Here is an 18,673-nt window from a genome sequence, read left to right as displayed (position 1 = left end):
GGGGGGGGAGGGAGGCCTTGGAGGGCTGGGGACTGGCCTGGGATCTCCTTAGGCTCTCCATGCCTGAGTGGGTGGGGCAGTCGCTCTCTGCTCCTCTCCTGCTCCTCCCAGAGGGCCCCTCCTGCCTGCCTCTCCTGGTCTCCCCACCTCAGTCCTATGCCCCCAAGGACCCATGTAGCCTGGAGGGGTGTTTGGAGGGCGGGGGATTGGCCTGGGAGCTCAGCAGACTCCCTGGGCCCAAGTGGGCAAGGCAGTGGCCCTCTGCTCCTCTCCCACTCCTCCTGAGGGCCCTTCCTGCCTGCCTCTCCTGATCTCCCTGGCCTCCCTCCTATGCCCCCAGGACCCATGCGGCCTGGAGGGGGCTTTGGAGGTGGGGGAAGCAGCTTGGGAGCTCAGCAGACTCCCAGGCCTGAGTGGCCAGGCAATCGCCCTCTGCTCCTTTCCTGCTCTTCCCGGAGAGGCCCTCCCGCCTGCCTCTCCTGATCTCCCCTGATCTCAGGGGTGCTGATCTTGTCTGGCGTCTACTTCTCCTCCCCCCTGGGTTCCCCTGTGTCCTACCGGTTCACTCTGGGCTTCCTCCTGTCTCCTTGGGATTCAGAGTTCCCCACCAGCAGCCGGCAGTCACCCTAGTTGAGGAGAGACGCTAACTCCGTGTCTTCCCATACCGCCATCTTGACTCCTCTCCAGTTCTGTACATTTTTGAGAAAAAAGTCTCAGGTGCCCTGGAGAGATGACTTATGTGTCAGTCAGTCTACCAGGCACTGTGCCCCCCACATGGATGCCCTGCATTCACTTCACCCAGGTAGGAGTGTCAAAGGCAGCAAGAGAGTGTCCTTCAAGGCCTCAGTCTCAGCCTATGTGGTACCATTGTGGAGGGCTAGGTGTGGAAGGGAAGGCTCAGAGGGCATCTTGGGCTCAGCACAGCCCATGCTGGTCTGTGAAGGATGCAGTCTGGCTCTGGGATTTGACAGCAAGAGTCTCTGAGTGTTAGCCAACACTCAGAGTGTTAGTCACTCTTGAAGCATTGTGATTCTGGGCAGAGGGTAGTCTTGTATGAAGAGCTCCCAGCCAGAACTGGGCATAAGAGTGAGGAGGTGGAATGGGGTAAGAAAGGAGGTGAAACATGTTCAACCTCTGTCTGGAGAGAGAGCGCTCATGAGGATTTAGCTGGTGATCAGGGTGCCTGGGAAGAGGCTCCTATGCCCCCAAGGAGATGACTCACAGATAGAGCAGATGCCCACTGCCTGCTGGGACTGGGGCAAGCCTGTTGTTTTCGGGCAGTCTGCTGAGTCTGGATCTAGGCCTTAGCGTTTTTGGCCATTGGCAGCAAGACTTATTTTAGACCCACCCAAACGACGGGGTGGGATGGCTCCTGTTCTGGCGGGCTTTTCTGTAGCTGGGTGACATCCTGGTCTTGGCTGAGGTATTCTGGATTTCCCTGTGGATCTGGTCCTTGTGGAAGGCAAGGGTAACAGAAGGGGAGGAGGAAATGGATGAAAGAATGGAGAGACCTAAAGGATCTAAACGTAGGTAGTTAAACTACATTTCTCACTGCAAAAGGTGAGACAGAACAAACCATCAAAATACAGGTGCACTGAATAGACATTTTTTAATGTATTTTTTATTGAATGAAGGATTCTTTAAATTCTGTAGTGCTTTACAATTTTCAAAAGTTTCACACAAATTATTTTGTATAATCCCATAATAACCCTTTTAAAAAAAATCCCCTACCCCTATATTGCCTCTCCCCACTGGTAGAACGAGTTTGTCCTCTGTATCTGTGAGTCTGCTTCTTTTTTTTTTTTTTTTTTTTTGCCTGCCAATGCAGGGGACACGTTTATTAATTAATTATTTTTGCTGTGTTGGGTCTTCGTTTCTGTGCGAGGACTTTCTCTAGTTGTGGCAAGCGGGGGCCACTCTTCATCGCGGTGCGCGGGCCCCTCTTGTTGCGGAAAACAGGCTCCAGACGCACAGGCTCAGTAGTTGTGGCTCACGGGCCTAGTTGCTCCGCGGCATGTGGGATCCTCCCAGACCAGGGCTCGAACCCGTGTCCCCTGCATTAGCAGGCAGATTCTCAACCACTGCGTCACCAGGGAAGCCTGAATGACGGAGTATTAATCTCACTGTTCAGCCAAAGTCAAGGCTGAAGTTATATGTTAACTTCTGAGATACAACAATTTGAAAACTACACTTTGATTAAAATTTTGGTAGTTTAATATTATGGTGCTAGAGCAGTAATTTCTCAACATTTTTAACTGCTATGGAACTTTTGTGGTCACTGTGCCACACATTAGTGATACTATGTAAATGTTTATTCTCAGCTAAAACGGAGGAGATACTTTTCAGTACTTTTTTTCTCTAGTGTGTTTTTTTCTTTAGACTCTCTATTCTTTGTGTTTGATACTTTTGGGTACCTAATTTTTCTCCAATCCCATTTTCTTCTCTGTAGATGCTATATTTTTAATTTTGTTTGGATTGAAAATACTTTATTCTGGATATAGCTGTATATGATTTTGGGGGGATGGTAACAGCTTTATTGAGATAAAGTTCACACACACACAACCACCCGTTTAAAGTTTACTATTCATTGGTTTTTAGTACATTCACAGATTTGTGCAACCATCACCACATCAGTTTTAGAACATTTTTGTCACAAGAAGAAACTCCATACTCTTAAGTGGCCACCACCCCCCGTCCTTCCCTCTAAACTCTAGGCAACCACTAATCTAGTTTTTCTGTATTATTGTACATCAGAAGACACAGTATCTGACCCACTATGAGTAAAGCTAAGATTAACCACTGGGTTAGGGTGATGACAGTCTGTGCTTTCCAAGCTTTTGTGGCTCCCCTTGCAACTCCAGAGTAATTTGTGTGACAATATGACCATCCAGTTCTAATTATTTTAATACCATTTGCTAATTTTTACCCACATCAAAATTTGCATCGGAATTTGTGAAATGCACTTTGTTAATTCTGTATTCATTTTACTTTTATGTCTAGCATTTTTCTGAAAAGCTTTTCTTAATCATTGGGAATTACTGGGTTACTCTAAAATGTAATTCCTCCTGAAAAACAAATGTTTCTTTTCCCTTAATTACTAATGTTAAAAGTAAGGAGTTATGAAGTAATTATGAATAGTGACAGTTTTTCTTTTCTGGCTTTCTTTTAATTGATTGTCATTATGGACTCATGGTATTTCATTCATTTAGTGTTTTTCATTCTATTACAAATATTTTTTATTGTCATAACCTTGGTAAGTGGGAGCTCCTTTATTCCTTATTTACAGTATTGTCATTATTCAGGACCTTGAATAATTGATATTATTCCCTATTCTACAGATGAAGAAACTGAGGCACAAAGAGAGGAGTTTGTCTCATTTTATACAGTTGGTAAGTGACAGGGCTGACCTGGACTTAGCCTTTGTTGGGCCCCAAAGTCACAGCGGCAGTATTTTGTCACTTCCCTATACGGCTTCTGGGTAGGGGCAAGAAAATTGAAAGCAATAATTTAAAAAAAGACCTGAAGCAATTATATTTGTATAGATCAATGTTCATAGAGAATTAGACTTTTTAAGTATATGTTTTATTTCTTACTGTGGTAAAACACGCATAACATAAAATTTACCATTTTAACCATTTTAAAGTGTACAATTTAGTGGTATTAAGTACAGTCAGCCATCACCACTATCTAGTTCCAGGACTCCTTTATCATCCCAGATGCAGACTCCACACACATTAAGCAGTTACTCCCCATTTCCCCCTCCTCCCAGCCCCTGGCAACCACTAATCAGATTTCTGTCTATGAATTTACCTGTTCCGGAAATTTCAAATAAATGGAATCATAATATATGGCCTGGGTTCTGTCACTTCCATAATGATTTCAAAGTTCATCTAAGTTGTAGCATGTATCAGTACTTTTTTTGTTGCTGAATAATCGTTTATTGTATTGATATACCACACTTATCCATTCTTCAATTCATGGACACTTGGGTGGTTTCTACCTTTTGGCTGTTGTGAATAATGCTGCTGTGAACATGTGTACACAAACTTTTATGTGGACATACGTTTTCAGTTCTTTGGAGTATATACCTGGGAGTGAGTCGTACAGTAAATTCTATGTTGAAGTTTTTGAGGAACTGCCAAACTATTTTCCACAGTAGCTCACCATTTTACATTCGTACCAACAATGTATCACCCTCACCCACACTTGGTGTTTTCCATTTTCTTTTTTTGGCTGCGTTGGGTCTTCACTGCTGCGCACAGGCTTTCTCTAGTTGCGGCTACTCTTTGTTGCGGTGTGTGAGCTTCTCGTTGCGGTGGCTTCTTGTCATGGAGCATGAGCTCTAGGCATGCAGGCTTCAGTAGTTGCAGCATGCAGGCTCAGTAGTTGTGGCGCACAGGCTTCAGTAGTTGAGGTGTGTGGGCTCAGTAGTTGCGGTGCATGGGCTCTAGGGTGCGTGGGCTTCAGTAGTTGTGGCGCATGGGCTCTAGAGTGCAGGCACAGTAGTTATGGCACACGGGCTTAGTTGCTTCATGGCATGTGGGATCTTCCCGGACCGGGGATTGAACCCATGTCCCCTGCACTGGCAGGTGGATTCTTAACCATTGCACCACCAGGGAAGTCCTTTCCATTTCTTTTTCTTTTTTTGTGGCCATCCTAATGGGTGTGAAGTAGTATGTCATTGTGGTTTGGTTTACATTTCCCTAATGACTAACGACTTTAAGCATGTTTACATGTGCTTGTTGGTCATATGTACATCTTCTTTGGAGAAATGTTCATTCAGGTCCTTTGCCTATTTTTAAATTTGGTTGTTTGTCATTTTGTTGTTGAGTTTTAATGTTTTGGGTTTTTTTAATATATACTCTGGATTCTGGACCCTTGCCGTTTATATGATTTGCAAATATTTTCTCCCATTCTGTGATTTGTCATTTCACTCTCTTGATAGTGTCCTTTGATGCCCAAATGATTTTCATTTTCACGAAGTCCAGTTCATCTATGTTTTTCTTTTGTTACTTGTGCTTTTGGTGTCATATGTAAGAAGTCATTGCCAAATCCAAGGCCATAAAGATTTACTTCTATAGTTTCTTTTAATTTTAGCTTTTATTTGGGTCTTTGGTCTGTTTTGAGTCAATTTTTATATATGATATGAGGTAAGGGTCTGACTTTCTTCTTTTGCATTTGCCTATTCAGTTATCCCAGCATCTTTTGTTGAAGAGACTGTTGTTACTCCATTGAATGGTCTTGGCACTCTGTTGAAATCAGTTCACCATAATGTATGGGTTTACCTCTGGAATGTCTGTTCCATTCAATTGATCTATATTACTATTTTTATGCCAGTACTACCCTCTTTTGACTACTGTAGCTTTGTAATTTTTGTAAGTTTTGAAACTGGGAAGTGTGCTTCCTCCAACTTTATTCTTTTTCAACATTGTTTTGGCTGTTAGGCCCCCTTGCAATTACATATGAATTTTAGGATTGGCTTTTTCATTTCTGCAAGAGAGGACATTGGGATTTTGATGGGGATTTCACTGACTCCTTAGATAGGTTTGGGGTGTATTGCCTTCTTAACAATGTTAAGTCTTCTAATTCATGAATGTGAAATGTTTTTCTGTTTATTTAAGTTTTCTTCATTTCTGTCAACAATGTTTTGTAGTTTTCAGTGTACAAGTCTTGCCCCTCCTTAGTTAAATTTATTCCTAATTATTTTTTAATGCTATTATAAATGGAATCATTTTCTTAATTTCCCTTTTACATTGTTCATTGCTTGTGTATTGAAATATGACTGGTTTTGTTTGTTGGTCTATCGTTGAATTCATTTATTAGCTTTAGTAGTTTTTTCTTTTTGTGATTCCTTAGAATTTTCTAAACACAAGATCATGTGATTTGCAAAGAGAGATAATTTTACTTCTTCCAATTTGGGAACCTTTTTACTCTTTTTTATCCCCTCTAATTGCCCTGGCCAGAACTTTCAGTATAATGTTGAATAGAAGTGTTGAAAACAGGAATCCTTGTCTTGTTCCTGATCTTAGGGAAAAAGCTTTCCATCTTTCACCATTAAGTATGATGTTACTGGGGTATTTCATACATTTTTTTATCCAGTTGAGAAAGTTCCTCTGTATTCATGATTTGTTAAGTGTTCTTATCATGGTATGATCTTTTTTATGTGGTTCTAGAGTCAATTCACTAGTAACTTGTTGAGGATATTTGCATCCATATTCAAAACAGATTCTGGTCTGTAGTTTTTTTGTGATGTCTTTGTCTGGCTTTGGTATCAGGTTAATACTAGTTTCATAGAATAGGCTGGGAAGTGTTCCTGTCTCTTTTGTTTTTGAAAGAGTTTATGAAGGATTGATATTTATTATTCTTTAATTGGTAGAATTTTTAAAAATTGGTATAATTCACCCATGAAGCCATCTAGGCCTGTACTTTTCCAGGATTTCTATTTCTATTTCTTCTTGAGACAGTTTTTATAGTTTGCCTTTCTAGGAGTCTGTCCATTTCATCCAGGTTATCTAATTGGCATACAGTTAATATACAATTATTTATAGTATTCCCTTATAATCCTTTATGGAGTGTGTATATCTTTTTGAGTTATGTTTTCATTTTCTTTGAAAAATACCCAAAAGTGGATCATGTAGTTTTATTTTATTTTTTGAGGAACCTCATACTGTTTTCCATAGCGGCTGCACCAATTTACATTCTCAAAAATAGTGCACTGAGGACCACTTTTCTCCACATCCTCACCAATACTTGTTATTTCTTGTGTTTTTGATAAAAGCCGTTCTAATGGGTGTGAAGTGATACCTCATTGTGGTTTTTATTTGCATTCCCTGATGGTCAGTCATGTTGAGCACCTTTTCATGTTGGCCATCTCTATGTCTTCTTTGAAAAAATGTCTATTTGGAGCCCCTGCCCATTTTTTAATTACTGTTTTTTGCCATTGAGTTGTATGAGTTCTTATCAGATATATGACTTTCAGATATTTTCTCCCATTTGGTAGGTTGCCTTTTCATTTTGTTGACGGTTTCTTTTGCTGTGCAGAAGCTTTTTAGTTTGATGTAGTCCCACTCGTTTATTTTTGCTCTTGTTGCCTTTGCTTTGGTGTCAAATTAAAAAAATAATCGCCAAGTCAGATGTCAAGGAGCTTACCACCTTGTTCTAGGAGTTTTATGGCCTCAGGTCTTATGTTCTTTGATCAATTTTGAGTTAATTTTTGTGAGTGGTGTAAGATAGTGGTCCAGTTTCATTCTTTTGCATGTGGCTATCCAGTTTTCCCAGCACCATTTATTGAAGAGACTGTTCTTTCCAAGAAATATGTTAATATATAACACTCTGCTTTAAAATAATACCTACTTAATTTTATTTATTTACAGAAACTTTGCTGCTAGATAGCTCTGTTCCCTCACTCCTCTTTTGTGCTATTATTGTCGTCGAAATAACATCTTATAATTTGTATACCCATTAACACAGATTTATAATTGTTGCTTTTAAATAATATAGGAGAAAAAATGTTACAAACAAAAATACATTTATATTGTCTTTTATATTTACCTACATAATTATGTTGATCAGTGCTCTTTATTTCTTCACGGAATTCAAATAACTGTCTAGTATCCTTTCATTTCTGCCTGAAGAATTCTCTTTAGCATTTCTTGCAGAGCAAGTCTGCTAGCAATGAATTCTGTCAGCTTTGTTTACCTGGGAATGTCTTAATCTCTCATTTCTTTTGGTCTGCCTAACATTTATTTATTTATTTATTTATTTATTTATTTATTTATTTATTTATTTATTTATTTATTAACATCTTTATTGGAGTATAATTGCTTTACAGTGGTGTGTTAGTTTCTGCTTTATAACAAAGTGAATCAGCTATACATATACTATATCCCCATATTTCCTCCTTCCTGTGTCTCCCTCCCACCCTCCCTATCCCACCCCTCTAGGTGGTCACAAAGCCCTGAGCTGATCTCCCTGTGCTATGCGGCTGCTTCCCACTAGCTATCTGTTTTACATTTGGTAGTGTATATATGTCCATGCCACTCTCTCACTTCGTCCCAGCTTACCCTTCCCTCTTATTCATTTCTGAAGGATGGTTTTGCTGGACATAGAATTATTGATTATCAGCATTTTCTTTCAGCACTTTGAATATGTCATCCCCACTGCCTTCTAGCCTCCAAGGTTTCTGATGAGGAATTAGCTGTTAATCTCATTGAGGATCCCTTGTATGTGATGAGTTGCTTCTCTATTGCTGCTCCCAGGATTCACTCTTGGTCTTTGGATAGATTGACTATGATTTCTCTCAGTGTGCATCTCTTTGAATTTATCTTACCTGGAGTTCATTGAACTTCTTGGATATGTAGATTAATGTTTTCCATAAAATTTGGGAAGCTTGGGGCCATTATTTCCTCAAAGACTTTTTTAGCTTCTGTCTCTCTTTCCTTCTGCACCTCCATTATGCACATGTTGGTATACTTGATGGTGTCCTATTTGCCTCTTAGGCTTTGTTATTTTATCTATATTTTTTGTTTCTGTGTCTGAGTGAATAATGTCAATTGACATATCTTCATAATCATTGATTTATTCTTCTGCCAGCTCAAATCTGCTGTTGAGTTCCTCTCTTGAATTTTTCATTCTAGTCATTGTATTTTTCAAATCCAGAATTTCTATTTGTTTTCTTTAGTTTTATGAATGGTTTATTTTAACTCTTTGCACATATTTAAAATAGTTGATTTAAGGTCTTTGTCTAATAAGCCCCATGCTTGGCGTTCCTCAGGAACAATTTCTTCCTTTTTTTTAAAAATTAATTTTTATTGGAGTGTGGTTGCCTTACAGTGTTCTGTTAGCCTCCACTGCACAACATAATGAATCAGCCAGACACGTACAGATATCCCCTCCCTTCTGGACTTACCTCCCATTTAGGTTACCACAGTGCACTAGATGAGTTCCTTGTGCTATACAGCATGTTCCCATCAGTTGTCCATTTTATACATAGTATCAATAATGTATATGTGTCAATCCCAGTCTCCCAGTTCCTCCTACCCCACCCCTTTTCCTCTTGGTATCCATACATTTGTTCTCTACATTGGCGTCTCTATTTCTGCTTTGCAACTAAGATCACCTATACCATTTTTCTAGATTCCACATATATGCGTTATTATTACAATATTTACTTTTCTCTTTCTGACTTACTTCACTCTGTATGACACTCTCTAGGTCCATCCATGTCTCTACAAAATCACCAAATTTCATTCCTTTTTATGGCTGAGTCATATTCCATTCTATATATATACCACATCTTCTTTATCCACTCCTCTGTCGGTGGACATTTAGGTTGTTTCCATGTCCTGGCTATTGTAAATAGCGTTGCTATGAACATTGAGATGCATGTGTTTTCTTTGAATTATTGTGTTCTCTGGGTATATGCCCAGTAGTGGGATTGCTGGGTCATATGGTAGTTCTATTTCAGGTTTTTAAGTTTTCCATAGTGGCTGTATCAATTTACATTACCTCAGGGACAATTTCTAATAGTCCTTTCTTTTCCTGAATGTGGGCCATACTTTCTTGTATCTTTGCATGCCTTATAAGTTTCTGAAAACTGGATATTTTAAAATATATATATTGGCAATCCTGGAAAACAGATTTTGTCCCCCTTCCCAGGATTTCTTATTATTGCTATTTGTTCTTCTTGTTCCTATTTGTTTGTTTAGTACCTTTTCTGAACTTTGTAATGTCTGCGTGTTTTATCACATGTGGTCATTGAAGTCTGCTTGGATTGCTTAGTGGTCAGCCAGTGATCTGACAGAGATTTCCTTAGATGTCTGGAACCAATAAGTCTTCCAGACTTTGTTGGTGGCATACATTCAATGCTGAGGCATGTATTGGGTTGAGCAAAAAGTTCATTTGGGTTTTCCATAAGATGTTACAGAAAAACCCAAATGAACTTTTTGGCCAGCCCAACAGTTTACAACTCTGCTTTAACCTTCACTTTCTGATTGTGTTGAGGCCTCCAGTTCAGCCAGAGATGAGAGCCTAGGGTCTTCTTGGGTCTTTCTCAACTGTGCACATAGCCTTAGGCATGTGTACAACCCTGCAAATAGGTGTGGCCTTCTCAATTCCTAGCAATATGCCAGAGATTTTGAAATCCCCTTATGGAATCTTATTCTCAAGCTTTTCCACTTAAGTTTTTGGTCATCTTGTTCTTTGTCCCAGCTGTTATCACTGTATCAGTCAGACATGATGTTAAAAGGTTGATGCTGGGCTTCCTTGGTGGCGCAGTGGTTGAGAGTCCGCCTGCCGATGCAGGGGACACGGGTTCGTGCCCCAGTTCGGGAAGATCCCACATGCCGTGGAGTGGCTGGGCCCGTGAGCCATGGCCACTGAGCCTGCGCGTCTGGAGCCTGTGCTCTGCAACGGGAGAGGCCACAACAGTGAGAGGCCCGCGTACCACAAAAAAACAAAAACAAAAAGTTGATGCTGATTTTTGTTGACAACACCCCCGGGTAAAAGGCTGGTTGCAATGGGTGAACTCTGAGTCATGTCAAATATAGTTTTTCAAGTGGGAGTTTCCATGGAACTTCCAGACAAGTCAAATAATGACTGTTTTCTGGGAATTGGGCTTTAGAAGAGTTCCATCCTGATTCTGACTTTTTTATTGGCTAGCAGCTCACTGGTTTTCATCATGGTTTCAACATGAAAGCTCTGTTGGTTTTCAAGGCTACCATAGACATGGGAGTAGGGGAATGGGAATAGAGAAAAGTAAATAGCCACAAAGCTAATGCTGTTCTTGAGATTCAGCTGTTTTTCTTGAATAAATATTCCCTGGATTGTTTCAAGCCTTTGGTTAATTTTAAGAGTTCGGAAAAAGTCGATATTGACAGTTTGCACCATTACTATCATTGCTTTTATGGAGGAGAGGATTTTTGGAGATCCTTATTCTACCATTTCTGCTGACATTATTTTACCTTCATTTTTTAATTATTTATTTTTATTCTTCTGCATCCTAGTGAGATAAGGCCAAATGGTACATTTCTTGCTAACATTAAATGAAATCTGTAATCATCTATCATGTAATGATATAAGACACAAGTCTTTGAATTTTGTGTAGTTTTTGAATTTTGTATATAAATATATTTTCTGGATTTTTACCTTTGTTTTTGAAGGAGTTTTCCACTGCTTATAGAACTGTAGGTTGACAGTTTTTTCTCTTCCAGTATTTTTTTGTACGTGGGCCTCTCACTGCTGTGGCCTCTCCCGTTGCGGAGCACAGACTCTGGACGCGCAGGCCCAGCGGCCATGGCTCACGGGCCCAGCCGCTCCGGGGCATGTGGGATCTTCCCGGACCGGGGCACGAACCTGTGTCCCCTGCATCGGCAGGCGGACTCTCAACCACTGCGCCACCAGGGAAGCCCCTCTCTTCCAGTATTTTAAAGATGATTCCTTGCTGTCTTCTCATTTGCATTGTTTTTGATAAGAAATATCATCCTTAACTGTTCCTATGTAATATGTCTGTTTCCTCTGATTTTAATATCTTATCTTTATCACTGGTTTTGAACAATTGGATTATAGTGTGCCTTGGTGTAGTTTCCTTCATGTTTTATATGCCTTAGGTTTGAGTTCCTTGGCTTATAGGTTTTTATCAAATTTGAAAAAAAATTTAATCATTATTTCTTCAAGTATTTTTTCACTATCTTCTCTCCATTGGGTGAACTGAGCTCTCACTGATGCTTTAATTCCTTTCTTTTTATTTTTTTTCTCTCTGTGTTTCATTTTCGAAAGTTTCTCTTGCTGTATCTTCAAGTAAACTTAACTTTTTTTTTTTTTCTGCTATGTCAAATCTGCTGTTAATCTTGTCTGGTGTATTTAACATTTATATTATTTTTTTTAAATGTCATCCATCCTCTACTTAATATGTTCATTCTTTCCTCTAGCTTCTAAAACATAGAAGACAATTAGAGTGACTGCTTTAATGTCTTTGGTTACTAATTCTGTCATTGTATTATTTCTGAGGTAGAGCTTTTTTCTCATTATAGGTCATTTGTTTTTCTCTACTTTTTTCTATGCCTGGTAATTTTTGATTAGATACGAATTTTATCTTCTTAAATGTTGGGTATTTTTATTCCTATAATAAATATTTTCGAGTTTTGTTCCTAGGTGCAATTAAGTTACTTGGAAATAGTTTGATTTCTTTTCTGATCTTAGTTTTAAGAAGCTTTGTTAGGTGGGACTAAGGGAGCATTCAGTCTAGGGCTAATTTTGCCCTACAATTAAGGCAACCATCTCTGGGTGTATGCTATCCAATGCTGAGTGAATTATGAGAATTTCCACTTTGGCTGTGGGAAGATAAATTATTTTATTGTATTTTTATTTTTTTAATAAATTTATTTTTGGCTGAGTTGGGTCTTTGTTGCTGCGCGCAGGCTTTCTCTAGTAGCGGTGAGCAGGGGCCACTCTTCCTTGCGGTGCGTGGGCTTCTCGTTGAGGTAGCTTCTCTTATTGCGGAGCATGGGTTCTAGGCACGCAGGCTTCAGTAGTTGTGGCACGTGAGCTTCAGTAGTTGTGGCTCGCGGGCTCTAGAGTGCAGGCTCAGTAGTTGTGGCCCACAGGGTTAGTTGCTCTGTGGCATGCGGGATCTTCCCGGACCAGGGCTTGAACCCCTGTCCCCTGCATTGGCAGGCAGATTCTTAACCACTGCGCCACCAGGGAAGCCCTATTTTATTGTATTTTTAAAACCACTTTATTTTTCCAATGGAAATCTATTATTTTTTAAAAATTATTTTATTTATTTAATTTTATAGGAGTAGAGTTGATTTATAATGTGTTCGTTTCAGGTATACAGCAAAATGATTCAGTTTTACATATACATGTATTCATTCTTTTTCAGATTCTTTTCTCATATAGTAAAACCACTTTATTGATGTGTGATTGACAGGAAGAGATATTTTTCCTGGCTCTCTTTGAGCCATGGTAATGCCCTCTAATCACTTCAGGGGGTTCTTTCCTTAGCTTTGTGTCATTTCCTCATACACATGCATTTATCACTCAGCTGAAGACTCGAGGAGGACCCTCTGTAGGTACCTCTGTGCTCTCAGCTCCTTCTCCTTACGTCGGGGAGACCACCAGGCTTCGTATACATTCCGCCTCCCGGCACTGTAGCTGGGCATCACTCTCAAGGAATTACATTGGGGCAATTGTAGGGGACACTTTAATTGTTTCTCATTTCCCAGGGGTTACTGTCCCTTGTTGCCTTATGCTCACTGTCTTGACAAGTATTGTTTCATGTATTTTGTCCTGGTTTTAATTGTTTCACGTGTAAGTCCTATCCCTTTTAGACCATCCTGGCTTAAAGCCAAAGATCAAACCCTATAGACTTTTTCTCATGGAAAACTATTCCTTTGCTATACTCAACTTTCCTAATTTCATGAAGTTTAATGTGATTATTTTCTGAGAAGAACTTCGGGGGTCCTGGAGGTACCTAATGACTTATATCTCTTATCCTGTTTGGAACCAGGCATAAAGGGCCAAATGCGAGTCGAAGTATCAACTTTACAAACGTTAAAACTTCCACAGAGAGTGCACTTTGGACACTGGGCCCAAAGTGAGTATTTTATTGCTGCTGGCTAGTCTCAGGAAAAGCATTCGGGGAGCTGCAGTTCTCTCTGTGTCAGGTGGAGAGCCCGGTCTGCTCTGCTTCTCAGAGGGGAGATGGAAGCATGGAGGGTCCGTGGTCGGTTCTGCTTGCTGAGACATTCAGGGGCAAGAGCTCAAAGGCTCGGTTGAGCCCAGGACCTTTACCCCAGACCAACTCATCCTTCTCTTGGGAGGAGCAAGAGAGGAGGGTGCAGAAATAGCCCGTCCTCCTCGTCTGCCACAGCATTCTCTTCTGGGAGATTATACTGTATTAGTCTTATTTTGGCTGAACTAACTAAAAAACCCAGACTCAACTGGCTTTATAGATCAAATGACTTAATGTCTCCTACGAGAAGTGCAGAGAATGGGCAGGTCACAAACATGACAGATCAGGGCTCTAGCTGCCCCCTCTTGGCTCCATCTTTCTCTTCTGTTGGTTTCGTCCTCGGGTCGCTCCTTGCATGGCTGCAGTAAATAGATCCAGGTGTTCTATTCAGACACAACAGTATCTTGTGTGAGAAGTGGGGAGAGTCTTCCTGGGTGGTAGTACTTATATTCCTAGAGACTCCTCAGCAGACTTTTCCTGCCTCACTGCTTGTGATTGCACTATATGCCTATCATCTCCAATCTCATTCCCAACAAAGATGGGTAGTCATCACCCAAAGTACTTACACTATCACCTTATTGATTCATTGGTTTAGATTCATTTATTCTCAGTCTGCGTCAGAGAGACGTCACTAGTTACAGGGCTGGGCCAGGATGAGGCAAATGCGGTAAAAGTTTAAGTGCTGACTCTGTAATTATAGGAACCTGAGTGACTGCCTCAAATTTTGCCCCGTAGGCGCTCCGTTTGCCTTGTCCCAGTCCTATCCCTGCTAATTACTGTGGGAAATAAGAATAAGGCATGACGTTTGCCCTTACGGTGCTTTTGTGTGGTTGAAAAGCATAACTTGTGTGCACATATAATTTGAGGCAGTGTGTATGAAGAACTATTAATTGTCACAAATAGGAGCTAAGGATTTAGAGGAGAGTATGATTTGAGCAAGGTTTATGAAAGGGAGAACCTTGGAAAAAACCTTAAAGGAGAGGTAAGTTTTGAACACGTGAAACCCATGGGGATGTGAAGAAAACTAGCCAAAGAGAGGGCTAGAGGGACAGTTAGGGGCCAGATTATGGAGGCCTGGGCGCCAGCCTCAAAGGTCTGGGCTTGCGACACGGCAGTGATGTGTAGGAAGACTCGTGATGGCTTTTGAGGACTTTTTACAGTTTTCATTAAGGCTGTGGAGGTGAAATTCAGATCATGTGGTTAAGGCGTGAATTTTGGTAAAGAAGGGAAAGATTGTAAAGCTATTCTTTGGAGAAATTTGGTGATGAAGAGGAAGTGGCTTGAGGATTTTGCAAGGTTGAGAAGGAATTCTTTTTGTGGGGAGAAATGAGGTTTTGTTTGTGGTTTTGGTGATAGGAACATTGGGGAGTTGAGAGAGAGAGGCTAAAACTGTGGTTCAGGAGGGTTAGAGCAGGGTTCCAGAAGAACTGGGTGTGGAACAAAGTCACAGAGGGAGGAAAGCACTTTGGGAATTACTCTTTTCTCTCATCCGGGGTGGGAAATATATAGAGAGAGAGATTTTGAGGGAAGGGGATGAAATTTGGGACAGTGGTGCATTGCAGAATTTGCAACATATACCTCTGATCCTCTTGGTAAAGAAGGAGAGAAGGGCAGATGTTGGTCAGGTGCTTGAGTGAGAATGAATTTTAAAACATCTGCTGGCGGAATGGATGAATGAAATAATTGTTGGACAGCTCTGTGGGCCCTAAACTTAAATGAATTAAATGACTTAATTCATGTAGAGCTTTTGTAGCAGTGACTAGAATTTAGTAGGCACTCAAGTAGTGAAGTTGTTACTACTACCACGTTATTACATGCTGGGTACTGGGCTAGGTAAGTAGAGACCTCATCAGAGCTCTTAAATCATGTTCTCCAGTAGCCCGTAACAAACTCAGAGGTAGAGCAGTCAGGGGCTAATGGCGATGCCCTAGAGCTGAGGGTTGGTAGACTGTCACAAGACCGTGGGGTCTGGAGTCCAGCAAGAGCAGCACTGGAGTGTGCGGCTTCCAGGCCCACTGTCAGCTGGATGACCGCATGGCGGCTCTAGGGCAAGAGGTGAGTGGCCTTGTTCAAAGCAAATTCCCGGCCAGGAACAGAGCAATAGTGGGAGGGAGATGGGGGCAGGGAGGCAAGGTAGGAGAGGAGAGAGCAAACAGCACAGCTCGTGGTAGAGTATTTTGCAAAGATTTGGCCCAGCCAAGGAGTCAGTGTTTACCACGGAGCTTGACTATAAATCAGGAGCAGGACCAATGCCCATTGTCCAGCCTAAACACACACTGTCAGAATCGGGGCAAGATAGAAGTGGGCTTGTGAGTGGGTGGAAAGGGGTCAGGTGTGAAGTTGGTGAAGGAGAGAGAAGGGGGCTAACACTGAGCCCTTCTTAATGCTGAAGGCTCTACTGAGGGTTCATGGAATTGTTGATAGGAGCCTGGATTTGAGTGTATTAGAGAAAGGAAGTTTCAGAAAGTCACTGTTCCGAGCTGTCCAGCTAATGTGCTGGAGCTGGCCTCATTGCCCAGTTCTGTGTGAAATATTTAAACTACTGAATGTATTTGTGTGTGCTAAGAATGTTACAGAAACAGCTGTGTCTGAAACATAGTTGACTTTATTTTCCTAGACACTCTCTCCCCTCCTCACCTCTGCAGTATCACAGGCAGCTTCATTACTGTACAGGTGCCCAGTTTATAAGGTGGGAGCCTTCCTCAACCCTCTTGTGGTTCTCATACTTCTTGTCCAATACAAGGAGCCTGATACTCGCTCCTCTTTTCTCTCATGTTCCGAAGCCACCGGTGATAGGTTTTCTAGCTCATCACCTTAGTGTCACTGTCGTCAGTCCCTCATCAAATTATAAGAGACCCGCTTGTTTAACACATTATTCAGAATCACGTGCCGGGTTCCTCCAGCTTAAAGATGATAAGGGCTTATCCTAATTGCAGTCAATGGCCTCCCCCCCACTCTACCTGACTTACCTCATTTCAACAAGTCTCTCTAGGTTGGCTCCCCTCTGAGAACTTAGCTGGTCTCTGAGCGCACAGACTGGTGTGAGAGGTGCTCAGTGCCACGGCAAAGCTCTCCCCCGCACGGTGAGCAAGGGCACGGGCGAGAAGGTAAATCATGACGGAGGCGGCAAAGGACCAGGTAGTTAGTGCTATGAACTTTTTACATGGACAGAAGTCACTTAGAGCTTCATGGAAGCAAGAGATCAAAACATACAAAACACAGAAAAAACAAAGAAGAAAGGTTCAGAATTGATTGTGGGCGGGTAGGAGGAGAAATGTGAGCAGAGAAATGAAGGCAGGAATGCCTGCCGGCTGCCCGAGGAGTAGCAGATCCGTGCAGGGACGAAGTAGGAGGGAAGTTCCGAAAAGTTGATCTGGATCAGATTATGAAGCATATTAAAGTCCAAGCTAAGAAGTCTAGGCTGAGAGAGAGAACGGAAATGAGAAGTGTACGTCGAAAAACTTTATTAGGGACAGGGCGTGAGAAAGTCGTGTTATTTTGCAAAGAGATGTTTTCAGATGCTTAATTGGTGGTGTTTAGGGTGGTTTTGCCATAGGATGCTGTTGTCTTAGTCTGGGCTTCAGGTGATGAAGGTCGGGACCTGGGTTGTGGTAGTGGAAATTCATCAGTAACATGTATTGTGTACCTACTGTGTGCTAAGAACTGTTCTAGGTTCTCATGGGGAACATCTGTGCTAGACATGGTTCCTACTCTCAAGTCACTCACAATTTAGTGGGGGATGTAAAGCAGACAGGTGTAGACATGGCACATTCTGTAAGCCAACTTGGAAGCTGATTGTGTGGATATGAAGGAGGTAGGAAGAGCCTGGGGCCTGGAGTAATGGTGGAGCAATTGAGGGCTTAGAGGGATCATGCAGGAGGTGTAGGTCAGGGGCAGGAAAGGATGTCTGGCAGCTGGGTATGTAGCAGGGTGTAAGAGAGAAGCTCAGAGCTTCTGCTGCTGCTGTCACTGACCCAGAGAATGGGATGGCAGGGACGCCCTTGTTTGGGGGACACTAGAACTGATGTAATGGATACATTTTTCAGGAGACCAGTGGCTGAGCCATATAATTAATGAATATGAGATGATAACCTTATTCTAAAGTGTCATACCCATTAAAAATATTCAAGTACAGACCACTGAAAACAAAAATAGAAACAAAAAGAACAAGTATTAAATTTTTTGTGAAATTTAATTAAACCAAGAAATCAGGTATTAATACACTGAATTGTGTATTAAATTGTAACTATTACTACTACCACTAGGTGTCACAAAGATTCAGTTTTTAAAGGCCCTACACCTCTTGAGGCTGTGGCTTTGAAACATTTCTTTTTGTACAGAAATGCGGTTTTCTAGTATTAACAAGTATAATGAAATGCTACTTTAAATTTTTTAAATTATTACGAAATACCCCAAATATGCACAAGAATACACGGAATAACGCAAGCAGTATCTTTTACCCCAACCCAGATCTAACAGATATTAACTTTTTATCATATATTTGACAGTTAAAAAAAGACCAAAATCTTACAGTTGATGTTCTTTTTGTCCTCCTCCATCCCATTCCTCTCATTTCTTGCCCACAGGTAACCATTACCTTGAGATCAGTAGATGTACTTCCCAGATAAACCCCTGATGTTTTCACACAAATGCTAATTTATTTATTCAAAAATAGCATCAGTATTTTGGGGTGAGATTTTAACAGTGTTAAATGGTATCATCCTATAGGTGTCATTCTGCAGCTCGCTTTTTTTCATTCATGTTATATTTTCAAGATTTATCCCTGCCGGTTCATGAATATCTACTTCGTCTGTTTTAACTGCTGTATAGTGTACTGTCGTACCTGTTCTTGTACAGGCAGCTGTTTAGACTATTTTAAATGCTTTATTTGTATACAGACGTCTTTGTATGTACCTCTTTGTGCAAATGTGTGCCTTTGAG

At 41.2% G+C, this 18,673-nt stretch overlaps 1 protein-coding gene across 1 annotated transcript in view; it reads left to right on the top strand.

Annotated features, from left to right (window-relative positions):
• DYDC1 (DPY30 domain containing 1) overlaps positions 1-18,673 on the top strand; it is a 59,154-nt gene that overhangs the window by 21,598 nt on the left and 18,883 nt on the right. The window contains exon 7 of the mRNA XM_024740224.1: positions 3,339-3,389. Coding sequence (XP_024595992.1) covers positions 3,339-3,389 — 51 coding nt within the window. The remainder of the gene's footprint in view (positions 1-3,338; positions 3,390-18,673) is intronic.

This window comes from Neophocaena asiaeorientalis, unplaced genomic scaffold (genome assembly GCF_003031525.2).
Source record: "Neophocaena asiaeorientalis asiaeorientalis breed wild unplaced genomic scaffold, Neophocaena_asiaeorientalis_V1.1 scaffold517, whole genome shotgun sequence".
Taxonomy (NCBI): Eukaryota; Metazoa; Chordata; class Mammalia; order Artiodactyla; family Phocoenidae; genus Neophocaena; species Neophocaena asiaeorientalis.
Note: the sequence above shows the minus strand (reverse complement) of the source record. Positions and strands in the feature narration are given on the sequence as shown.